The sequence below is a fragment of the Dysidea avara genome, chromosome 12, assembly GCF_963678975.1.
Source record: "Dysidea avara chromosome 12, odDysAvar1.4, whole genome shotgun sequence".
NCBI lineage: Eukaryota > Metazoa > Porifera > Demospongiae > Dictyoceratida > Dysideidae > Dysidea > Dysidea avara.
This window is the reverse complement of record NC_089283.1, coordinates 12,161,578-12,188,010: the sequence shown is the minus strand read 5'-3', so window position 1 is coordinate 12,188,010 and position 26,433 is coordinate 12,161,578. Positions and strand designations below refer to the sequence as shown.

At 38.3% G+C, this 26,433-nt stretch overlaps 1 protein-coding gene across 2 annotated transcripts; it reads left to right on the top strand.

Annotated features, from left to right (window-relative positions):
- The first annotated feature begins 7,146 nt into the window (after window positions 1-7,146).
- On the top strand, window positions 7,147-23,777 carry LOC136241448 (uncharacterized). 2 transcript variants are annotated; one of them, XM_066032661.1, is made up of 5 exons: window positions 7,147-7,420; window positions 9,605-9,748; window positions 10,941-11,075; window positions 11,128-11,199; window positions 23,619-23,777. In XM_066032661.1, exons 1-5 carry the CDS (start codon window positions 7,235-7,237, stop codon window positions 23,658-23,660), a joined length of 579 nt encoding a protein of 192 aa, XP_065888733.1. In that variant the 5' UTR covers window positions 7,147-7,234; the 3' UTR covers window positions 23,661-23,777. The 2 variants fall into 2 exon arrangements, with proteins under 2 accessions (XP_065888733.1, XP_065888732.1); XM_066032660.1 differs by having other exon boundaries at window positions 9,605-9,754.
- The last annotated feature ends 2,656 nt before the right edge of the window (window positions 23,778-26,433 follow it).

The following is a 26,433-nucleotide window of genomic DNA, read 5'->3' as shown; positions in this document are numbered from 1 at the left end:
CACGTGAGGGTGTCAGGAGCATTCCGGCTCGTGCCCAGCTGGGCTCGCGCTAGTTCTGTGGCAACATAGCTAATATACGTAAACATGCAACAACAAATAGAGTGTCTCGTACAGTCAAACTCAATGCTGAAGACGGTACTAGTTACTATCAAATCTACAGAACCTGCCATGTACAGTTAGCGGAGAATAAACTTAAAGTACGTCTCGGCACTGGTGGAATGCAACAACAAGAAATATTGTCTCACTATTGGTGTGGTGGAAATGATTGATGACATTGCTAATTTTCGTGATGGTCTGCTTAAGTACTTACATGACTTGTCTTGAATTGACCGGCACTGTGACAAGTTTGTTCTTTTGTAATTTTATTAATAGTGAAGGTTGTAATAGTTATTCTAGTAGTTATTTATGTAGCTAGTTTGTTGAGTGCAGTTTTATACTTAATGGATTTGCTGTGTATGTATTGTGTATTATGTGCACTCCAATATGGAAGAATGGCTTTGCCAAGTACTGTGAGTTTAAATAATAAATCAATCAATCATTAAGTCCATTAATTGCATGTGTAGTGACTAAATTATTCAAGTCTCCTGAAGGTGTTGTCACAGTAGCCCCCTGTTGCTATGGCCCAAACCACTATGTTATGTATGACACTTTCAGAGGTAGAACAATGCCAGAGAAGTTGAAAGGAGCTCCTCCACTTTTATTTTAGCTGGAGAGGACTTTGCTCATCTACTAAGAGCAGTCAGCGGCTACTGTAATAAAGCAGTTATGCACACAAATAAAACATTCGGGTACATTTTCAAGGGCCAATATTTTCAAAAATTTCCTATGAAGGCATGCCCACCCAGACCCCTCTAGATATGGCATGTTTCGCATGCATGAGTGTAATAGTATCAACCAGTTAACATAATTTTATTACACTCGTGGTTAGGGCCACTCCTGATGAGCATCACACCACTACACTGAAGAGAACATCACTTTTGCTATTCCTAAATCACTGATCTTTGCTATCATCTGATTATTCAACTAGTTTTGTTTTTAAAATGATGGGAAATAGAGATCGCTGAAAGGGTCAAAACAAGTCAGCATATTGTACCGTATACTCCCAAAATCTTAGCCATTTTTGGATGATGGTGGAGTTCCTGTCATAGTCTTTGATTTTGGCTTGGACTTTGGCTGCACAAACAGTCCCTTCAAAAACTGAACAATGTCTAGTCTTGTTGGCTTTACTCCAGTATTAAAGATATAGATGTCTGAGACGACCGTTCTTGGCAAGGTATCGTACACTACCAGTAGTAAGTACAGTACAAGAAAAATACACCGTTGTGCTAGAGTGAAGCCTTACGATGATCCCACTTGCCTAGAACCATGGAAATTGACTGTGATGCTCATTAAGAGTGTCCCAAATCAAACAAAATTTTAAGTGAGAGGGATTAACTGGTTGATACAATGTGTATGAAGAGCACTCAACATGCAAAATGGTACGCTGTATCTACAGGGGTCTGGGGGCATGTCATCTCAGGAAATTAGTTTAAATAAGTTTGGTAACAATTTTAGCAGACTTTTACTTGAAAATACACTAAAACGTTTGATGGTAACTACAGTATAAAGAGCATTAAGTTTGGATATGCTCTAATGGTAAAAGGTTTTGCTGTTGCAAGGAAGCCACTGTTTGCCACAGATACTGATGAAATACAGAGAACTTTGAACCAATAGTAGACTTGAACCAGTTATGAAATTGACTGATGTTGTAAATGAGATCTAGTGAGGAAATGAATTAGAATTATTCTTAACAGAGTTAAACTTTATCATTTTGACAAAAACTTTTTTGAGTCAATGGAAAGAAAGACGACTGGGTAATATTAAAACAAGAACACTGGTTGAGTGAGGATCTTAATGAGAAGAGACCAAGTAACTGAAAATTTGTTGTAACCACATGATAGATAAAGGGATGAAAGTGGTCACATGAGACGAGAATTGGATAAACTATAAGTGATGAGACCATGCAAAGACTGAAACTTTTACAGTTAAATTTAAACTCTCTGATACAGTGATTTCTCTTCAGACGGTACTTAATAGCACTTTAGTCGGTAGCAGTTATAAGAATGACAATACTGACTTCAACATTAACAGTGAAACTGTATCATTTTTTAATGGTATGATCAATACTTAAGTGTGCATTGAAAACCTAGTCAGTTAGCAGTGCTTTTGAGTTATCCTTCTAGGTTTGATACTACATCTTCATTAGTCTCTTCTAGTCAATGCTCCTTGGATTTCCAGCTGTGTTAAGCACCATTCATCTCATCATTAATTAATCTGTTCGGTAGATATGGTCCTGCTGCTGCAGTAACATCAGTGGTTTGGAGTACATAGTGATCATCCTCCAGCATTGAGATGCCATAAATTCACTATTGGGGCAGATTCACTGCTGCAGCACTAGTGCTATAATACCCTTATTATCTTATAAAATGCATACATGATCTTCATGATCAGTGGCTGCTAGTGCCAAGCATCATCTTTCAGCCCATTGTTGGGTCAAGAATGTATTTTTGCAAGTTCTGTGTCATCTTAACCAATGCGAGCCCTGCTACAACAAAAGCTTGGACCAGTTCCAGTATTGTTTAGAACTAGTGCTGCATTACTATACCTTCATTTGTTAGACATGTTGTGACCATCCACTGCTGAAAATGCTATTTGCAAAGGAAGAAAATAATGGTGGATTGAATTCAAAAGTACCTGTACTGTATTAAAATGCAACTTTGGTGGAGAAAGCAAATTTCAGTACCTTAAGCTGGTTTAGCAATTATAGGCTTGACATACTGCTTCCACCAAACAAACTAAAGTTTTGATGGAGGACTAGCAATGGTGATATGACTGCTTCCTCTTCTAACATGTTATGAAGAATCTGTAAACAAGAGTGTTGTGATCATAAATCAACAACCTCCTGTAGTGTCAGCACTTAAGCCAGTATTTCCATGACGGTCACTATTAAACCTCCAGCTAATGCCAATTCTGATGTCAAGTGCATCATTATTTCCTGCCAGATACCAGATAGTGTTTAAGTAGATTCTCAGGCTAAACAGTGGTAGTGAACTAAGACCAGGGGCATAAGTTTGGCAGTACAATTATACAAAATAAATGGGAACAGGGCAAAGCAGTATACAGTGTAACTAAACCTTGAGCTTTTATTTTCAACTGGAGAATTTGGATATGTAATTGGATCACTGTAGTTAATAACACCATATATAATTAACATTTAAGACTTAATTATAACGGGAACCAAGCATGCATTAAAAATAGTTTATATAATAAATTTTGAAGCATTTTATTGTTCAAAGACTGTCAGGCTGCACTTTCAGACCCCTACACTTATATAACTCACTACCAACCATCTTGGAAAATCCTGGATATGCTGTGCATGAAGATTGATATAATATTTTCAGTACTTAGCTGTAGATATGACAGTACATCCATCCTCTCTGCACAGTGATAATATGAAGGCATGTCATTTTCTGATGGCATCTTCACTATTGTACATTGAATGTAGTGGAAATCCAACTTGGTGCATGTACTCTAATAGAGCAGTCATCCTAATAGAGCAGCCACCCTGAAGAGAGATCAGCTACACACAAATCACCCAGTAGAAATATGTGCTGGAATCAAATCACCCTGTAGAGATATCAGCTAGAAACAGGTTACCCTATAGAGAGATCAGCTACAAACAAATTACCCTGCAGAAATATGTGCTGGAATTAAATCACCATGTAGAAAGTTCAGCTAGAAACAAGTCACCCTGAAAGGAGTTCAACTACAAGCAATGAGATGAGAGTTTCAGCTACAGTTCAGTTATGTAAGAAGTCACCTTATTGCCTATGTGATAATCATTCAGTGTTAAATATACAAGTATTTAATCAGACAAAAAGGTATACACACAATTGCTCCTTTTTTCCACAATTCTTGAAAAAACAAGTTAAAAGGGAGCACCAAAGCCAGTTTATGGCTGACTTTGTGACTTGCAAAACAAAAAGAAGTGATATCTAAACCAAAACAGCCAAGCTATGAAAAAAGAGTGCAGCCCCCAAAAAGGCCAGGGTGAAAAAAGATGTGAAATCAAAGGTGGTGGTCAAGAAATGACTGTGATGGTAGTATGTTAATGGAAAAATTTTTAATAACGACAATTCAGGTGAATTTGGTGCTGAATCCTAGGAGGCAACACAAATTCACCTGAACTGTCATTATTAAAATTTTTGCCATTAACCTACCATCACAGCCATTTCTTGGCTGCCACCTTTGATTTCACATATTTTTTCACCCTAGCCTTTTTGGGGGTTGCACTCTTTTTTTACAGCTTGGCTGTTTTGGTATATATAGTGACTGAAAATCAAGAAATACTGAATCCATGTATTGTGTCTTAGTCTCCATCATCCAGTTGCCCATTGTTAGTCATGACCACTGAGTAGGCCGGTATAGAGCACATAATTCCTGTAACACAATTAAGAGACATGTTTGAATTGATAATACATTTTGATATTGCCACATAAAAGCAAATGTACATAATATATTGTATACATGCATTGATGCATGTAGGCTTACTGTGTAACCACATTGTTCTCATCTATTGTTTGCTCATCATCATCAAAATCTCATCTTGATGAAACTTGCATTCCTTAAAATCTTGTTCTTGATTATTATCAGATATAAAGCAGAGCAGAAGCAAAGAAGGAAGCACTAATATTATTCTAGCTGAAAATCTAGCTGCTATAACAATCACCACAGTTAGCAGAGCAACAGCATGAATATAATGAATTAACAATTGATAGATTTCACTAAATCCCTTTATGAAACAAAGCTGCCTATAAGAAACTGAAGATTAAACTGTGCAAAACTTGATTGAACAGACACAAACTTAAGCCCACCACCTGAAATGTCACAGTATGGATTATTGTCCAACAAGATACCTACTATACTGTAGTAGTAGATTACACCATACATATATTATCCTGCAGATGATAACCGGAAGTTGAAGTACATTAAACTAAACACACCAACACCAACTACCACTGCAATCCAATACTATACCACTAACACTGGCATTCCAGCACTACAATGGTCTACACTGATACATTCAGTAGAGTCATGCATATGCTACAGTGAATCCTGGACTGCATTCTCCACAAGCATTTCCTGTCCTGTGATGTGCACAATGATCATTAATATTATTTGATAACTCAAAATATCCTTTTCTAGTCTCTCTACGATTAACAAAGTCGCAATAATGGTTAGGACACAACAATGCATGTACTGCATGGGTAATCCTGCAACACTACCAAACCAGTATAGCCTCTCTGGATCTCATTGTAAATGTCATAACAATTTGATGGTCATAATGTTGTAAACAAATCCTGCATGGATGAGTAGTGCAAGGTTGCAATTCAACTATAAGATTAGTTTTATATTCAGCAGTGAATTTGGTAATGAAATTATAGTTTATGCCTTGATAACAAAAAGATGATCATAATCCAGTTTAAACTTGGAGCATTCAATACAATGTACACCAAACCAGAGATAATCTGCACCCCCCCCCATTATCTCTGACTAAACAGTGTTGACTCTGCAGGTTTTCCAAAATAATCAAAAATCAGCCCCATACCCCATAACCAAGCATGTATTTCCCATGTCAGTGGAGTTATTATCAGGCAAACTTACCAACATCACATGTGATTATGATTATACATTAGTGAAAGGGAAGTGAAAGGTGATCCATTTCCTGTAGTCACCTCACAAGATGGAATTTTTGCTTGAGGTGCTTCGGTAGCCCAGATATTCTGTAGATCTGCGTACACTTGAAAAAATGGAAAATTTGCAAAAATTTCTATGAGCTTTGTAGCCAGACTATATGAAGCACCTGATGGTAAGTGTATTGTTGTTGGCTTAAAGTAATAGGACAACCATTTAATCAGTAGTAGGGTGGGTGGAATTACACAATAAGCACTTTGCATCACTTTGAATGGACCAGCGCTGCAGGTTGACAGCAGTGGGCAAAGTGTCAGAGGCAGCCAGAAGGAGGAATGAAAACATCTGATTCCCATCACAACACTTAGCTAGCTACTAGTAGCTAGCTATATGGAGAAAGGTATTAACTAGCTAATTAATTATAAAGTCAAACGGGAAGTGCTTACTGCTCTCCCTATTCATAAGCATGGTTACGCTTTACACAAGTGAGCATTTATTGATGCAATATGCTTCCGTTATGGGTAGAGACCAGCTCATCTCCCCACCAATAATTGTGTTTGCGGGAAACCTTTTACTGTCAAACATGCTTTAAGTTGCTCCTTTGGTGGTTTCCCTACTATCAGACACAATGAGCTCCATGATGTTACTGCTGCATGACCTTCTTTCTCAAGTCTGCTTAAGTGTACAGGTTGAACCACAGCTTCAACCACTCTCTGGTGAAACTTTGTCCCACCATACTTCCAACTCTGATGATCATGCCAGATTGGATATATCTGCAAGAGGTTTTTGGAATACTTCTCATAGAAAGCTTTTGTCGATGTGAGAGTATTCAATCCCCTGGCTAAGAGCCACTTCAATCAATCTTTACCTGGCTGCTATTGTAAAAATGAGAATGAGAAGAAAGAGCATATGATGGGCGTGTCCAAAATGTACCTTCACACCACTTATTGCTTTTTTTCTGTTGCTGGTGGTATAGGGCCAATCGCCACAACTTTCTATAAACGTTTAGCTTCTCTGCTGTCAGATAAGTTGAACCAGTCATAGCTACAGTCAAACAATCTGTTGGCTTCGTTGCAGTTTAAGTTTTTCACTCCTACGATCCTTAATCATGTGCTTGAGGGGTGCACATTCTTCGTCTGGCAAACCACAGTTGGCTGCTGGTGATATTTCCCTGGCAGTTAGCGAGGCCAGGCTTTAAGTAACTGACTGTGTTTTTCTCCTTTATATTTATATTACCATCATTTTTTTTTTTTTTAATTAAAAAAAAAACAAAAAAAACGGGTAGTGCGATCTCAGATTTCGAAAGCCGTCCGAGAGTTCCATGTAAGGCGGAGCACACGTAATGCTCAAAATATACGGAATTTTACAACAATTTTTTAGATTTCAAAATCAGCTAAGATTTGAGATTTCAACAAGATTTCAAACAGGCTGTATGAGATTTCGAAGGAGTTGAATCTCGGACAACCTTAGCTCCTCTAATCGAGACTGAAGTCTGTACAGTAAAATGGATGATAAACTGGAAGGAAAACGCCTTAAAGAGAAGCGGCGCGTTATAAAAATCAGTGAAGCGTACAGAAAATTGTATACGGTGTTGAAGTTTGATGACGCGACCAAAAGGAAAGTCAGTCGAAACGCTCTGCTTAGAGCGGCTATAGACTACATCAATACCCTACAATCACGTACTGATATGGTGAGTCGATGCACAATACACCTGGGGCTTGATGGCCTCTGTACTGCGCGGCTAGCACCAGTGTTTATTCTAGGGGGAAACTGTCCCCACCCTAATGATAATCTCAGGCTCACGGTCACCCCCTAAAATTGTGACTGACTACTACACTATACTGAATATGGTACACAACTTATTTAAGATTTGATCTCAGAGTGTTTTAAAAATTTTCCAGTGTAAGAAATTGCAAACACAACCTTAAGATCATTAATTTTTAAAAATCACAAATATAAGTTCACCCCTTGTATTCAATGCTTTATACTGTAAAATTTAGGCTTGCATGATTGTGTCAGGTTTTTGCAGATCTGGTCACAAATACCCTAATATTCAATTTCTATATCTTGGAAGACATCCACCCATGCAGATGTTTTAATTTTGCTAGTGCTTTGTAATGATGGTCAATACAATATCTCAGTGATTTCCCACAAATTGTTTATTCGACAGATTAAGTGCACTACTATGAGATAGTTGTCCTAGATATTGCATCATTATGTCATCACTACTACACTCATGCACATCAATCATAGGATCTGGCTTGACCCAATCAAAAAAATCATAACCAACATTCATGACACAGCCTTAAATGACTAACCAATTTAGCAACTATTTCAACTGTTTTACATTGTTGTGAACTTGGACAACGACTTTCACCTGGTCACCCCCAACTTCCTGATTCCCCCCAAAGGACAAATCCTAGAATAAACACTGACTGTGCAACTCATCATGCATGTGGCACTGGATAGCTAAAGCAGATTCGGTGTTCAGATGATTTTTCTTTAATAAGATTTTGCCCTTACAGCTTAATGTTATTAGAGCTTTACAGTGACCAGCACTGAAGGTCTACAGCAACTTATGCTGCAGCCTTATTATACCTCAAATTATCTGTTTCCTGTCCCCCAGAGTTCCATTGTAAGATGGAATGGCAGTTTTTCAAACCATTATTTGTATGTGAGCCATAGCAAACTGTTTAAAGCATACTTAAGCTTGTGTGAATTTGTGCTGACTTGGCACAATAACATGTGAGTTGATGCCCTTACAAAGATTGAATTACTGAGCACAGAGAAATAATGAGAATACTGACTAACGGAACATTGTAGAGCTGACAGTAGATAGATGTAGTCAGTGGATAGGAAACAGAAATTATTTGTAGCTTATCTACCTTATACCAATTAAATTTGGTGGTGAACTAAGAACTAGCGATTCGTTACTAAACCGCCAAATTTAAATTTCATCAATATTATTTTTGTGTCCAAGCTTTTGATAGCAGTTGTTGAAACAGGTTTCAACAAATCAAATTCGTGGATACTACTTAAACACACCTTATTGGTAAATTAGCATGGTTCCATTGTGGCTTATAGACTAGACTAAAACTCGTGTACTCCATTAGTGGGCGTGACTCCACATAAGCTTGCAGATAGCAACAGACATGAATTTGTGCGCAGCCATTTGATAAATGGGAATATTTCTGTTGAAACATTCCGTGTCCGATGAATCTTAAGACCTTTGCCTGTTTTTAGAAATCGTACCTGAGGTTAGTAGATCAAGTTAGTCATCATGTACAGTAGCTCCTGTTGAGTAGTCAACTAACATTATCAGAGTTATCAAACACCAGTGTATTGTTTCCTTACTATTAAATGTACTTTGTACTATGCAGCTTTGCTATAGGTGTGCTATGGTCAACAATAGTATGGCTTCTGATTTATCGTATAGGCATGCACACTTGTGCAGCTATGTGATCACGCATGCACTATGCAATGATACACAACAATATTGTTGATACAGGTAATGATATACATGTAGGGCTTCCAAATGAAGGTACTCACATTTTGCTCTTGCCCTGTGGAAAAGACACAATAATATGATGAACAAAATGGCATATAAGTACTTTTATTGACTTCATATTTTCCAGTGGGCCTATACTTTTCCAAATTAACTTCTAAGGCTTCTTTTGTGGTTGGGGGAGCTTCCTAAGGTGTGTGTTCTATTAGGATTTTGGCAAAAGAAAATAGGTGATCTCTATTATGAACCACTACTGTGGTTCACACTGTAATAGTACATAAATCTTTAAAGTAACTAGCAGATCCACTAGTAAAGTAGATTTATACATGTGTTAGGAGCAGATAAAGCAATTGGCATTATTTGCTGTAGGTCCAGAATAGTCCTGTGTGTATTACCCCGTCCCCCCATGCCCCTTGGCCTCAGCCACAGTCAGCTCAGCCACACTTTATGAATCCAGACCAGCAGTGTGTGAACCACAGCCAGCGATTGTGGCCTGTGAATGACTGGTCACAGGTGAGGGTATGTGTACTGTGTAACTGTTGTCTCTACATGTTGGAATATATTTTCTAGAATGCTTATTTAAATCGTACCCAGTTCATACATAATCAGCATGTATGCCATACTGTACAAAGTTATCCTTGACCTGTAAGTATAAAGATGATGCCAGTCAATATGATGTCAATGGCAGCTGCTGCTACAAGCAGTGGTAGAGGATGTACATGTCTACCTCCCAATAAAATTATCTGTGTTTTTATACTCTGAGTTCTACAGAGTAAATAGCAATAATAACGAGATGTGTTACATTTTCTAAAAGTGCGTGGGCTGCTAATAAATTTTCATCGCTAAATAACAGCCATACCCCCATCGCATATGTTGTTACCAAGAGTTCATAATATTTGCATGGCCCCCATACAAATATTGTTATTATATAACAAGTTTTTTGGAAAGTAGTAAGCAGCCCAGCTGCAATTTTATATGCAAAAAAAGTGCAGAACTTCATATTAAATGCATATGCGGTCAATAATTTTTCATAGTTTAGTACTAGCTATCACTCCACTGCACTGTTATATAACAAGTTTAGGAAACTGGTAAACTACTAACCTACATGGTTAAATTGCACAAAACCTGACCTTCACATTTCCGTGATTTCACAATTGAAATATCGATACATGAGAGAGGAGAGGGAAGCATTGTTGAGTGGTTGTATGTGTGGCTACCTCATTTAAAGACATTTTGCATTCTTGTCATTGGTGAGGAACTTACTTGGGATGTGCACTGCATGATGACCCAACAGTTTACTGTGCACCCTCTCAAGGATGTGCAGTTTCTTTCATTTCATGGTGGCACAATAATATTGGGCAAGAAGACATGAAAACATATGAGATAAAATAAGCATGAATTAATTACTGTGGCTAGCCACTGTTCGCAAAAAAAAAATAAAGTCTTCACAGTAAAAACCCACTATACAATATGTTCTTTCCTGTGTAACCACACATCATGTGTAAATATCACATTTTAATGATATAATTATTATTTCTCAGAAGCTGCAATACCCAATTAATGTTATTCCTAAAGGTCTTACATATGTACGTAAAAAGCAAACTTTAATTACTCTAATACTGAAATAGCATGCAGTTCACGTAGTTTTGAAAACCTACTTTTCCATATAGCATATCTACACGAGCATTCCTCTTTTCTACCCTAGCCGCCACCACATGTAGACACTAGCCCCATCACTACTCCACACTGGCCGACTTTGCCTACACCGCTACCAACACTGCCAGTAATGAAGCAGCAATATTGTCATGTGCAAGGGGAGTGGATGAACACCCCACCTCAGGTGACTACTGTATACTATCTATACTGTATGTTTATGGGTGTTGTGTATGTAGGAGAATGAGCTATATCAGCCATACACTGGGGACTTGAGTCTACCACATGAAGAGTGGCCAGAAATTCCTAGTGTATGTAGTGTGTATATAGTATTGTGTCATATCCCATACAGACATGTCTTTGTCTCTGAATAAAATGGTTTTATGTATGGTAGCCATTTGTTTAAGAATGTCCAGCTTGAATTACTACTTCAAGTTTTATGTTACAGTGTTGACATTAATTTGTGTAGTAAACAAGCTAACAGCTGGAAGATATAACAAGGAAACAAGGTGTAGCAGCTGCCATTTCACAATAAACAGGCCTTTTTATTTGTGGGAGTGTCCCATACATTGGGTTTACTGATAATTGTAACAGTGTAACAAACTACTGTCCTTCTGTTCAACCAAGAAGTAATTAATTTTAAAAAATAGTATGATTTCTTGTAATTTTTGCCTTGTATCCTTGAAAATGTCTTTGGTGTGCATTCAAATGTTTTAATCATATACTAAAGTTGTAATGACATAGAAATTACTAATGTGAGATTTGTGTCACAATAACACTTCCACTAGTGAAACACAATTTCACTGACAGCTCTTATGCACATATATACCAATACACTTAATGATATGCTTTACTTTTCTCTGAAAATACTGCTAACGCAAGTGCTGTGTATGAAGGAACAAGTTGATGTTGTGCTACTTCTAGGCACTCATGTAGTTAATACTATCCCTTTTAAATAGGCAAGGTGATTAATTAACCGTGTGTATATAGCGATGTTATATATACTGTTATTAGTTTAGCACACAGTAGTGTGTCATGCAGAAAAGAAACTGCTTTGCCAGACCATGTGTATATTGACAGGTAGTAATAACGCATTATTCATGCATGCATTAGGGCTGGAATGAATATTCATACAGTATAGTAGTACTGTATATTAGAGGTTTGAGTTTTTTCTGACCAAAAATATTACCCTAAAACCACCTTCATAGTGCCTTGGCAGTAATGGTTTGGTATAACCAAGCCCAAAAATTCCTTCAGTACGACCTAAAAATGCTGCCAAAAAAGTTACTATGAATTTTTTTTTAGAATTACAGTAAGACCTCCATTATTCAAACACCTGTGTGCCAGTTTAATCATAAGTGTTCAGATAACTGAATTTGTTTGGATAAATGAAGCCCATTCATTTATATGCAGAGTTGTGTTCAACTACTCTAATAGAACATACATTGTACTCTAATAGAACGTTCACGTAATGACGAAATTCTCTAATAGAGCAGTCACTTATACTGTTCGGATAATCAAGGTTTTGGATAATCAAGGTCCTACTGAAATTTTCTACCGACTGACTGACTAATGCCTTCAGACAAGCGTAACTCGATAACGGATACAAACTTGATTTTTTTTCATTGTTCAGTGTTACTTCCCCCCGACTGTTGCCTTTTGGCATACTGCAGATACAGTGCATGCTTCATGGATTTACCTGTGTCCTCCATTTATGTTAGCTGACAGTGCAAGGTGTTGATTCACAGTAGTGCCACATGATGGCTTCCCTACATTTGACAGGAATTGTCCGAGTTTTCCATTGTGACTGGATTGCAAAAAAAAGAAAATATTAAGAATTTAAGTCCATAGAAAAAACAAGGGAAGTCGCCTACACCTGAAGATATACTAATGGAGCCCTAATTCAGTCAATAAAGTCAATACCCATTGACTGAATTACAGGTGTAGGGATTGAATGTCCACTAATATATCTTTAGGTGTTGACAACATCCCTTGTTTTGCTGCTCTTTTTTCTGTGATTCCTAGTCGAAGTTAAAATTCTTAATTTTCCTTATACTTGTATACTTGTTAACAGCTGAATGTTTTGACTGCAATTGAATGAAGCTATGAACATTGTATAGCATTAAGTAAAGGGGTTGCAATATTTAAAAAAATTGACATTTTAAAAATAATATGCTAATAGCTGTGACATGTTGAACTGACTCTCCCTTGAACACAGCTGCAGTGGCAGTAAATTTTATTCCTTTCTTGGGATGGAAATCAATCAAAATACCTGCAAATCATGAGGTTATGAGCTGTAACTTCCAGAAACAATGATCTTTAATACTGCACTTCTGTGAGCAAACCTTCACCAAAACAAATTGGTGGTTTGATTGGTGAAGCATGATTTCCATCGCTGCGTCAAGGTTTTCTTCCTCGGAGACCAATACGAATGATAGCCAAAACTTCCTCACACCACAGTAGTAGTCAACCATCAGCAAAGAAGTCACACACCAAATTCTGAGCTTACTAACCATTTGGGTGAGCCCAGCATTAGGCAAAAATCATCCTAAATGGTGCTTTTTTCTCACCACTTGCTCTCTCAATAACTTAAAACCATAATTCTTGGTGTAAAAAAAATGTTAAGATCCATAATTTATAAGAGTTTTGTTGAGTTGTGTTGTTTGAAACTGTAAAAATAAACTAATAGGTGTTCCAGTATCCAAAAAACTTCAGGCTTATTTCCATCCTTACAGTGATTTAACACTTGACCAAAAGCAAAGGACTACTGTCAGTTTTTTTTCAAAAAAAAAGAGAGAGAATAAACCTATTCAGCTGCAATATGCATGACACCACACCTGTATGTATACAGGTGCTACCAAGTATGGTTAAATTCTGAGTTTGCTAACCGTCTAGGTGAGCTCAGAATTGGGAAAAAATTGACAGTAGAAGGTGTGGCACGCATACCGCATCTGAAATGGCGCCACGTGCCCCAATTATCATCTGAAAAGTGAAGTATCCATTATGCTTCGTTGTCAGCTATGTTCAACCCATTACACAGCATTTCGAATCAAGAACTGTTCAAAAAGCACCTCTGCAATCCACGCATACCGAAAGAAAGAAATGGTGCCGCGTGCCTCAGTTATATCAGTTATCATCTGAAAAGTGAAGTATCCATTACGCTTCGTTGTCGGCTATGTTCAACCCGTTGCATAACAGTATGAATCAAGAACTGTTTGAAAAGCACCTCTGATATCAAAATAGCTACTATGATGAATATGGACGATTTCCGTTGCGAAGGGTACTACCACTAAATCGATACCTTTTGTTGTCAGCAAAGATGAATAGGACACAAAGGAGGACACTGGTAAGTCCATGAAGAATGCATTGTACATACTGCAGTATGCCAAAGGCACCTCTCGGGCCGAAGTGACATCAAACAGTGAAAAATCAAGCCCGTAGCCTTAACCGTTATCGAGTTACGCTTGTCTGAAGGAATCAGTCAGTCAGTTACTTACTTACTCAGTCAGTAGAAAATTCCATTAAATAAATTATTTTTAAAATTCCGTAGCAACTTGTTGAAAGCGTTTCAGGTCCATCTGAAAGTTTGTTTGGGCTTAGTTTCACCTAACCAATACTGCCTGATCGTTGTTAGGGGAAATTGAGGCTGTTTTTGGGTGATATTGTTTCATGGGCCATGCCTACTCCTTTGTGGTCCCTACTACAGCTTCAAATAACGAGATTTTAGTGTACTTTCCTTATATGGGAAACTAATTGGCGATTGATTTGGATTGTGATGGCACCCGGCAGGCAGTGTAAGCTCCTTTGCTGCCTTCTGCAGCTCATAAGCTCCTGTAACAGCAGTTAGCAAATTATTTTGTTTTACATTGTAACTCTAGCTTATAAAAATACCAATCAAAAGACTGATTTTTTATAGTCAATATTCTAGGTACAGCACAGAAAACGTTGTAACAGTCCACCTAACAAACCAATGTAAGAGTGTGGATTAGTATCAAGGATTTTAAACCTTATATGGATGGAGAAATTAACTTACTAACAGAAAAATGGATGTTCTAACTATTTGTCCCAGCCCTAGCATACATACAGTAGCTCCGTGATACTACATGAGGCCATACATGTGTAATATACTATTTCTTTGGAATTGTACCTGTAGTTTTATACTAAATAAATACACCAAAAATGGAATTTTCAACTAGAGTAGGGACCCTAGCAAAAGTGCTGCAACAAGCACGATATTAAATACAATGAGTTCTAAGTGTTATATCCCTACTGTGCATTTCCATTATGGTATCTTGAGCACAGTAGGAATATAACACTTCCCACACCATACTACTACACTTACACTTGATGCATGCTTTACATTACTACCCATACCAATTAACACATAGGGTTTGTTCCACCACTGCTGGTTGGCTATTTTTGTGACAACTTAGAGCTACAAAGAAAGCTGTAGATACAGTCCCAACTTCTTGGAGACCTGCAGCCTGCTTTCTATACTGTCCTTGACATAATCGTCTTTTGCATTTTTAGATTTCCACCTTCCATGCCTCTTAAACAGCCTATCTGGGACTCCTGCATTGGCAGCAGTGGTAGCCCCTCCCGATCTCAAACTGTGGAGTCCAAATTCTGCTGCTGAGAATCCTAGGCTGGTTAGCTTCTTGTTGTAGAGGTCACTCATGCAGGTATAACTTATCTTACCAGATTGTCTGAGTACCTCACCATTTTTCGTGTTTTGAATTGCATGGAATAGGAAGCACTGGTCATTACATCTTATGCCTGTCCTTTCCATATAGCGCTCCAGCATAGCTACAGGGCATGTACTGGATCCGGTCCTGGCTATCAGCACTTCATCCCCTTGACAAAGCTGGTCATTCTTGCTTGAGGCAATGTAGACCTTTAACATCTTGCCTTCGATTGTGCAGTCACATGCCCTTAAATCCACTATCTCCTGAAAGCGAAAGAAACCCGCAAACCCAAGTAAGCAAGCAGCTGCCAGCCTTAAATCTGAGAGGGTGCCAGAGCCATTTGCATCTGCAACTATTGCTTCCAACATATCTACCGCCATTGGCTCCTTCTTCACAACAGGCTTTGCCAATTTGCGTTGAAGCCCTCCTAGTGTAGCTCTTACTAAGGGGCGGGATGAGGGAGTAATCAAACCCGCACTTGAGTGCACCCACAACAGTGCATTGCAAGCCTCCTCCACAGCAGACTTAGATTTGGTCTCCTCTCCCAGGTATTGGAGATATAAAACAAACTCATGCGGTCTAGCCGGAATTGGTGAGAATTTGTAAGAAGCCGCCCATCTCTTCCACCTCCTGAAAGCACCAAGGTACTTCTTGACTGTGCTGTCTGCCCTGCTATGGAGGATGGTGTTAGGAAGCCTACTGGCCAGGTCCTTCAAATCGGGATGTGTCAGCTCATCTAGTAGTTTCCAACTTCCTTGCTTAAAGACATCTGTAACAGTATAACAGTAAACAATGTGGAAATTAAAAAGAAAACAATATTTCTTATGTAGCTATGAGGCTTGCATCATTATCTGAACATACTTAGGTTAGGACATACAACATAGCACATATTAGCTTCCAGCTGTGACCGACAATCATACCCTTACAGGTCATACCCACCAGCCTCTTTGCTGTGGCCAAGGATAATGGAGTGTCCTTATTGGTCATACCTAACAGGCTAATTCTTTTGCCGAATGGGAAAGTCATACTTAGTACCAATTATGGGTTCCCTGTTGCTGAGACCATAGGGCAGTGGGAGGGGTGGTCTACACCTTTGGGTCATACTCCAGCTTCTTGCTGTCAACATTTAGTGACTGGTGTACTTATGGGTCATACATACCAGCTTCTTGCTGAGACCCCAGTTAATTGGGAACCTGCATCCATCTTACACACAGGACATAACTAGTGGCCTCTTACTGTGACCAGGATAAGTAGGACTAGGTGGTCATACATACTAGCTTTAGCTGTGACCAAAATCATTCCACATTAGGGCTTAGCAACCATATAATTTACTTTATCAAGTTAGACAATACCTGACATAGCAAACCTCACCAGGGTATGTTGGTCATACATACCAGCCTCACGCTGTGACCATTTACTTTTACTGTATACCCATTCTGTGTTTCCTAGTCACTTTTGTGGAACTCTAACCTAGCGGCTAACAGTGGCGTATTTGGAAGACCTTTAAATAGGCAGCCTGGTAAAATTAAATCTGGACTATTAGGCAGCATCAAGTGCTCCACCACAAACTCTGCTGGGTCCATCCCGTTTGGGAAGATTAAAGGCCAGAATGGGGATGACATCCACTGAGGGACTAACAAGGTACCCTTTGCACTGCAGTTTTGGGCATGTCTGATAACTCGGGGGATTAGGTAGATAGGTGGAAACCACCAGTTGCTGTCCTCAGCCCAGTCACAAGTGAATATGTCCACTGAATCTGTGCCAGGAACCCAGAACCTTGAGTTAAATCTTTCTAATTGAGCATTTACATGATTGGCAAACCTATCCACTGTATGGGGACCGTAAAGGGTGTCTAACCACTGAAAACTGAAGGGTTCAACATATAGCCATCATAGTCTATTATACGACTGTAGTAGACGGCCAGCTCATTCTCCCTCCTTGGAATCCACTCTGGCTCAATTCTGATGTTGTTTCTTAAACAGGTTACAAATATACTTAAGGCCTCTGATTGGAGAATGGCCTGCCTACTTCCATATTGGACTATTCTTACTACGTTCTGGTTATCAGAAAACCAGCGAATCCGTCGTTCATTAACTTTTTCTGAAAGGCATCTAACACAAGCCTTACCACTTGCAATTCCCGCCATGTTGAACTCTTATCTGCATCCCCTGGGGACCACTGGCCATTAGCAACTAAATTTCCATGCTCCACTACATACCCACCATAACCTGTTGAACTTGCATCTGAGTACACAACCCTGACTACTGATGGTTTAGGCCAAATGTGTTGCCCATTAAAGTTTGAAATTTCAGAGAGCCAGAATTCTATCTCTTGTAAGACTTCATCTGTTAAATTTACTCGGTGACATCAAACAACTCTGTTGTTTAGGGCGGCATATAAGCTTCAGGTCATCAGCCTGTTAACCGAACCCAAGGTAAGGGACATTGAAGTGATTTTGCCAATTATACTGGCCAATTGTTTTGCTGGGAAGAGTCTCTTTTGTTTGGCTTTAGACAGCTTAGCTTTAAGAGTGGAGATCTTTCCAGTTGGTACTGAAAACTCACCAAGGGCCAAATCGATGTAAAACCCAAGCCATTCTATTTTACAGGATGGTTCCCAAACACATTTCTCTATGTTAACAATAAGCCCAGCTGATTCTTCAACTGTTGCCTCAACTTTTCCCTTTACTGCTATAATTCCATCATCCAAGTAGATAATAGTTTTTAGGCCTCTGCCACGCCAGTACCTCACTAATGGTCTCATTAATTTTGTGAATAGATAACAGGCAGTGGACAACCCAAAGGGAAGGACTTTAAAGACATAATAATTCTCCACGCCATCCAAATCCCAACGGAACCCCAGATATTTGTAGTGTTCAGGCCAAATATCAACATGGTGGTACCCAGATTTGAGATCAAATTTGAATAGGTACTCACCCTGTTCAAACATCAGTGCTGCTGTACGCAGGTCTTCAAACTTAAAACTTTGGACATATAGAAACTGACTCAGGTACCTCAGGTTAAGTACAAGGCGTAGTTTAACTTCTGGGTTACCTACAACTGACAGTGGGCTACACACCTCAGGTTTACTCTGTACTTTCATCACACAGCGGTTCAAAATCAAACTCTTTACTGCCTCATTTACAAACTCACGAGGATTGGTAGTTATGTTGGGAATAAGGAGGGGGAACAAACTTTAATGGCAAACAGTAACCATTCTCTATACAGTCTAGGATGGGGGGGAGGAATGCAGGACCTCTTGCCAAAACTGTACTTTTTGTTTGAGCCTTCCTTGGACATCTGAGATTTGATTCAAGGTGGTTGGAGGCACTTCAGCCTCCCAAATTCTTGTCATGTCATTCACTACTTCAGAGGTATCCCAAACATCAACCATGCTTTTGAGAATCATTTACACATTGTAATGGCACACATAATTCAGCAGTATCATTATCAACACCTTGCACACACATACTTAATTCACAAGACTCAGATATGACACCTGTGACTTCAGCACTGCTTACCACAGGCTGACCAAAAGGATACTGTTTTCCCTTAAGAGGGCAGCTTGCTGCTAGGTGCCCAAATTCCCCACATATAACTTTTGGCCTGTTCAGCCTCTGAGGTGTGAGGGACATCAATGGCTGAGGTGGTGTAGGTAATGTGCCCGCTGTTCTTGAGCTGGGCCTGGCAGTATCCCACTGAGGATCCCGGAACGAATATGGGTAAGGCCGCCATCTCCAGCCTCCTCTTCCACCACCTCGTCGTCGTTTGCTGGCCTCTTCAAACTCTTTAAATTCATGCTCAGCCTCCTTTTCTGATCGGCGAAGTTGCTTCTCATTGTCCTTGTTGTCCGCGAGGGTATTGCTCTGATAATGGTGGACGGTACCCCAGCCGGTACCCCAGCCGAATCTGGAGCGGTGCGCCACTTTTATGTGCTTCTGTCACGTTTTCAGAGAAGACGCACCTTCCTCTAAAAACTCTGTTGCCCTTGACAGTGCGGCCTTTTCTCCGGGGTCAGAGGGCACCATCCTCTCCAGCTCCTTCTTTGCGGACACGATGGATTCTTCAACCTCCAGGTTGAATTTGAATTGCATCTCATTTCCTTTCTTCCGGAACTGGTAAGATGGTCCTGAGATCTTCCGCGATAGCTCCTGTGCTTGTCTTTCTTGTGCAAGTTGTGCAGACGTCATCTCGTGCTTTACTTCGGCAATAGTTGTGATTAGCTTCGTGTCCATCTCTCGCTGGTTTTGGCTGAGTTTCTCCATAAGAAGGTCAATCTTTTCTTCCACCATCTTGGATTGTGATAAATAACGCAGCCAACCTGTTCACACATGTGGCCTAGAGTGCATTAATACACACCACACAGCATTATTTATACCATGCATCACGTGACACTACTACCATATTCACGTGGGAGCTTATTTTCTTGCTAATTTACTGCGTTAAAATGCTAGAAAATACACTTCTTATTGTTTTACTGTGATTTAATATCGTGCACTACTCCAGTACTTTTTATTGATGTGCTATGGTCCCTGTTCTTCTGTAAATCGGGTTATTTTCATGTGTGAAAATATTCATGAGTTAAATGTTTGTGTAAATAAATTTTCATTGGTGCCTGGTACTCACGAAAGTATTTTAACATGAAAGTTTTGTCATGCTGAAATTATAACAATTGTATATTGCTGATTGATAGACTGTTCACTATTTTATCGTTCCTTATTTACAGGTACAGCAAGGAAGCAGCGAGCAAGTCCACGCCATGCTAACAAGTTGATCACGTGATCGGTCACATACAGCTGTATGTCCAAAGCCTACGTTTGAGATCAACTGTTGTGTACGTGGATATCATGTATATCATCGACTGTGGACTGCTACAGTTGGTGCCTGCGCACAAGAACTACAAATGACAGTGATAGATGTGTAGTAGGTATTATAAAAGACGGAAGTATTATTGGACACGTTCCTTGAAGATGTCTCATGTTTGTTTGCTGTTGCTTTGAAGAGGAAGTAGTATTACTTGTTTAATAACTGGAACACGAGTGGACTTACCGATGGTTACTCACGTGCCGGTTAAAATTGTGAAAAATTGCAAAAAATTCGATGTTTGTTTATATTCACGTGTTAAATTTTTGTGGATGTAGCTAACCTTGAAAATTTATTACCATCGAAAATAAAACCCAATTTACAGTAGTTGAAAATTCCAATTTTTGTGTACTTGTTTGTTAACTTTTTGTAAAATAAAAATTATTATAACTGGTGAACCCACACATACCGCATCAAAAGAAAGAAACTGCGAGCCCCTGCTACATGTATCAATTATCATTTGAAAAGTGAAATATCCATTACACTTCATTGTCAGCTATCTTCAACCCATTACACAGCATAACGAATCGAGAACTGTTCAAAAAGCACCTCTACAATCAAAGTAGCCACTATGAATAATACGGATGATTTCTGTTACGAAGAGAAGTCATCACACGCTACTGCCAAATCAACACCTTTCACTGTCAGCAAAGATGAATGGAACACAAAGAAGGACACAAAAGACACTGGTAAATCCATGGCGAATGTATTGTATGTAAAAAGGCACATGTCCGGCTAAAGCTACGTCCATCAGTGAAAAGTTAAGCTCGTAGCCTTAGCCGTTATCGAGTTCTGAAGGCATTAGTCAGTTACTCAATCAGTCAGTCACTAGAAAATTCCATTTAACAATTAAAAAATTAAAAATTAGAAAAATTCGTAGCAACTTGTTGAAAGCATTTTGGGTCGATCTGAAGACTTAGTTTTACCTAACCAATACTGCCTCATTGTCATCAGCAGGCTGGATTTTGGGTGGTGTTTTTTCATGGACCACGCCCAAACCTTTATAGTCCCTACTATACAGTAAGTTCAATATTGTTTCTTTTTTACATCCAAATAAGTACAACTCCCCCCCCTCCCCTCCATTAAGTAAGCAAATAAGTAGGATTCCCCTTGTAGTAAGCATACTTCACCTCACCATAGACAAACTTTATATAGTTTACCAATGTAACGTAATTTAAATTCACCGTAGTTAATGTGTCATCCGAATAAGCACCCCAACTCTCAATTACTGACTCGAAAGTGAAGTGGCCATTACACTTTGCTTCAACTATGTTTAGCCCGTTACGCAGCACTACAGTAGAAGCACCTCTGCAATCAATCCAGTCATTACAGAAAATATGGATGATTCCCATTTACAAATGTAGGGAAGCCATTGTGCTATGGCATATTGACACCTTGGGCTGTCAGCAAAAAGAAATGGGACAGGAGTCCATGATGCATGCATTGTATGTACTGCAGTCTAAAAGGTACCTGTCGAGCTGAAGCAACATCGAACAGTGAAAAATCAAGTTTATAGCCTTACAGTTATGCTTGTCTGAAGGCATTATAGTTAGTCAGTGAATCAGTCAGCACTGAATAAACATTTTTTTTTTTAATTTCATAGCAACCTACATTATTTGAAGCATTTTTGGCCATTGATTCTACTTAACCAATACTGCCAAGGCGCTATTGTGAAGGTGATTTCTGGTCAATATCAAATTTTTTTTTGTGAAAAGGTGCTAACCTTTATGGCTAGATCCTTTCAAAGCGTAAGAGAAAACCTACTGTGTGTATTGTAAATGGCTGTTTATTCTATTACAGTTGGTTGCTAGGAGATGCTACATTCTTGCATGACAACCCCTCTGTTGTACTGAATCCCATAAAAGTACAGTTTTGTGGCTGTGACAAACAACACTCAGGCTACTTGGCAGCACTACCAGCAAAATGCAGTGCGTTTTTGTCTATACAGTGTACTGGTGTGTCCAGTCAACTACATGTTTGTCTGACCAACTGCAAGTTGTCAGGAAATTTGTCCTGACACTTAAAATTTTTTTATCATAAAACCCTAACATCAAAATTATACAGTATGCCAAATCATGTCTTTGTTGGTGTGTAATGATGTGATTACTCCTCGATCACTTGTAATGTTCAAATGTAAGTGTATTCACACTGTAGCACATAACAATGGTCTTAGTATCAAGCACATTTTGTGCGGGTATAACTAGGGTACTGTACTGTGTGATTAGAATATTTACATTGTATTAGAATAATTAAGGTGATTTTTCCAGGAGAGTATGGAAATCCCAATCTTCTGTTTATTGTGTGCTATAAAGAGTAGTGGTCTCGTGCCCTGACCCTACCCACTGCATTATTAGGTAGGGTCTGCTGATAATGCTGAAAGTTTGGGTCCTATGCCATTTTTTTTCTGACCTATCAAATGCTCCAATTCAGCTAAAACATGATTTGATAAGCTAGAATGATGAAAATGGTTAACTGAAATGATGGGTTACTAGGTTACTAGTAAGGATAATATATATATATATATATATATATATATATATATATAATTTTTTTTAATAGTTATGACACACTTATGAGGGTATGACTAAAATATATGCACGACCTCCCGAGAGCACAGCGCAGAGTGCTTATATTAGTCATATCCCGAGTAATCGTGTTATAACTACACCCCAGTGGATGAAACGATTATAGATAGTAATTATAGTGAAACTGCACCTGCTGGAGATTGAAATTAGTAGAAATCCTTAGCAGTGCCACGCCCACCTAGTTGTGATTACTGAGTTATACATGAAGGAGACAAGAGCTCATCAAAAATCCTTTTACTAGCTGAGGTGGATAATTGTTGCTTGATTTAGGCACTTCTTATTAGAGACTTGTTTACCATTTAGATAAGAATTTTGTGGAATGTGTGAAGTCACACCATACAATTATGGTAAGCATAGCTGCAAAGCATGGTATATCACTTATATACCACAGCATGGCACTTTTGATCTCCACCACAGATATAGTATATATATAAACGCTCTAATAGCAGACAAATTTTGTGGAGTCTTTGTAATCTGTGGCATGGTAGTGTTTATAAAGGTTTTCCATACTCCCTTCCTTACATTGGGTTGTGGGAAAATTTTTCAACTTGGTATATAACATGATTCGTTATACTTGTTACTATTGCAATTATTACAGATTCACGATATATTGATGAGACCAACACGGCAGCCATTTTAGGCCTGGATTTGTATGTCTAAGAAGTGTATACTGATGTTTTTATTGAATTATTGAAATGTATTTTGAACTGGTTTATATAATTATGCTTTTCAAAATAATTTGTTATAGTTTACTCAATACCTGCATGTACATAAATTACCTGTATGAAGGCAATTAGAAATGTACTGGTTGTGCAAATGCACAAGCACATTACAAGGATACTGATGCCAGAATAACATCATGATATCTTAAGAGAAATATTGCCAGGTTTCAATTACGTATCACAATGCGTATTTACATGAACATTCATCATCATATGGTAGGTACCAGACTAATTTTCATTCATAATAGAATTTCTATAATAAATTTGTGAATAACAAACTTGAAGTACAGTACTTCTACAGCATGTGTTGCTGCACTACAAAAGCAGTTAACAACAAGTCAGTACTGTTATTGATCACATGTACATAATGCAGTCCATAACTACATATAATGACAATATGACCATTGCCTATTTATATCATGATAATATCCATATAACAATTATTGTGACATGTGACATCACTATACTTGCAAAACTTCTTGAATGTGATTTTTTTAGCTGTTTGGTTATAGATTATTAAGTGGTCTATCAGTAAAACCAAGAGTTAATAATAGTGGAAGGGGAGTGTCTAACACAATATGGAGCCTCTACAAATGATTCAGCATGATTCAAAGGGATTCTCTCAGACGTGTTAACAAGTACACACTGCCAGAAAAAGGAAATGTGATGATTGCACATGGGATGAACAAAGAAATGTGATGATTAAAGCAATCTTCGCATATAGAATATACTAAAAATCACAGAATTTTACAGAAGAATCCCTTTGTAGAGGCTCTGTATTGTGTTGGACACTCTCCTCTCAATTATTAACTCTTGGTAAAACTTTATGACACAAAGGATGCTTCTTGACCATGCTAGGACATGATGAATGTTTCTTTTACAGTGCTTCATTCTGTGAGTCGAAAAGTTCTGTTAGTGAAGAATTTATTCTAAACAGGTGGCCAAATATAGGTAACAATCAGAATCTCAGTCTGTAGCTAGCAACCCATGCCAAGTAATGCTGAACTTTTGTAATACATTCATTAATTATACTTAGCTGTTGTTTTTCTGATGAGATCAACGTAGCCTTTTCAATGCATTAGTCAACATAATAAGGTTAACACAAGGAATCATATTGAAAAACTACTGTTGAATCCAAGTCATATTATTATTGGACTTTGAGATTGTATATACAGATTGTTTACTCCTGATATGTTTTGTTGAGGACTGAAAGTTCATCAGTGGGAAAATTGATCAATGACCCAATAAGTTTCTTAATAGTGAATGCATGCTCTACAAATGCATGATTGGCCAGTTTAGGCCACTCCATGTAGTTCCCCATCTGAGCTTTTTGAAAATTTAATGAGGGAGGGAGGCTCATTATCATTATTATATCAATGACTTTTGATCCGCAAAACTAGCTATGAATTGAAGTCAAATAACCTACTGCAGCACAGTTTTACATGCACAGTACTGTTATTAATCTTGTTTCATACTCTTCTTTGATATTAAGTTTTACATACCCTAGTTACACTACGCTATCACTCTGAATCTACTGGATCAGAGCAGTTACACATAATGTTTCAAACTTAGTAGCTGGATACAGTGGTGTATAGCTTTTCTGCCGGACCAATTTACTTACAAATACTATCTCTACAACTTGCTTGAGTGAAAACAACATTTATCTTGGCCAAGAGGGCTTTGACAGGCTTGCAAAAGAGCCAGAGGCTGACACACTTTTTGAGTTTGTGACTTTTTGCTTATTATACTAAGGCTTTGCATATTAGCGTAATTATTATACCAAAGGGCTTTGAGGCACATGCCTAGTAGCAATCAATTATGAGTACATTTTAATGATTTAGAATGCTGAGCTCCAAGTAGTCAATTATGTATGGAATATAATTATTTCCATATATCACATAATCTGACTTCTATATCATGCAAGGATGACTTCTCCAAGGAATGGATAAACCATGGGTGCACATGCAGTATTACCACAACAGTGACATTTGGAGTATCCAAATCCTTCCCATGGAGCATCACTATATAGTAAGGAGATGCCTCCCATGTCATGATTTTGAAAACTTTTGCCAGCCTTTGTTGATGATAATCATGTGTTTTCACGTAACTATGTAGTAATTCACATAATTTGGAAGCCCTAAGTATATTCACTACAAGTACTACAACATACACTATTATCAGAAAATTATTTTGGGTGTTCTATTAAAATTATTTTGGGTGTTCTATTAGAATAAATGACTGTTCTATTAGAGTATTTACATTAAATTTTAGTTTCATATTCATTATATTATAATACTTAGAATCCAGCATCTTTCCCTTAATTGCTCATTTAGTCCATTCATTACATTTGCTAGTGTATCTCCTAGCACCTGACTATATTTTTAGTGCATGATGAAAAATTAATTTTGAGTGATGCTTCAGCATTCCCCCAATCTATCCCAGTGAAGGACAGGTGTACGTACCTGTTTTAGCACTGTTATTACACCTTTCCTTCATTTACACCAGCCCATGCAATAATCATTCAATTCTCAACTGCATGTGTATGTGTGCATAATTTCGTTTTGCACATAGGAGCTGTATTTTATGATATACAATTAAGGAAGTGTACTAACATTCAGTGTTAATTACAAGTCTCATAGTACACCAATGTAGGTGGCTATATATTATATAGTGGTGAGGGCAGCTGCCAAA

Excerpts from the sequence above, each read along its gene's own strand:
- LOC136241448 (XM_066032660.1), top strand. The coding sequence starts at position 7,235 with ATGGATGATAAACTGGAAGGAAAACGCCTTAAAGAGAAGCGGCGCGTT. Across the intron at positions 7,421-9,604 it reads TACAATCACGTACTGATATG|GTCCAGAATAGTCCTGTGTG; the intron begins GTGAGTCGATGC and ends TATTTGCTGTAG. Across the intron at positions 11,076-11,127 it reads GGATGAACACCCCACCTCAG|GAGAATGAGCTATATCAGCC; the intron begins GTGACTACTGTA and ends TTGTGTATGTAG.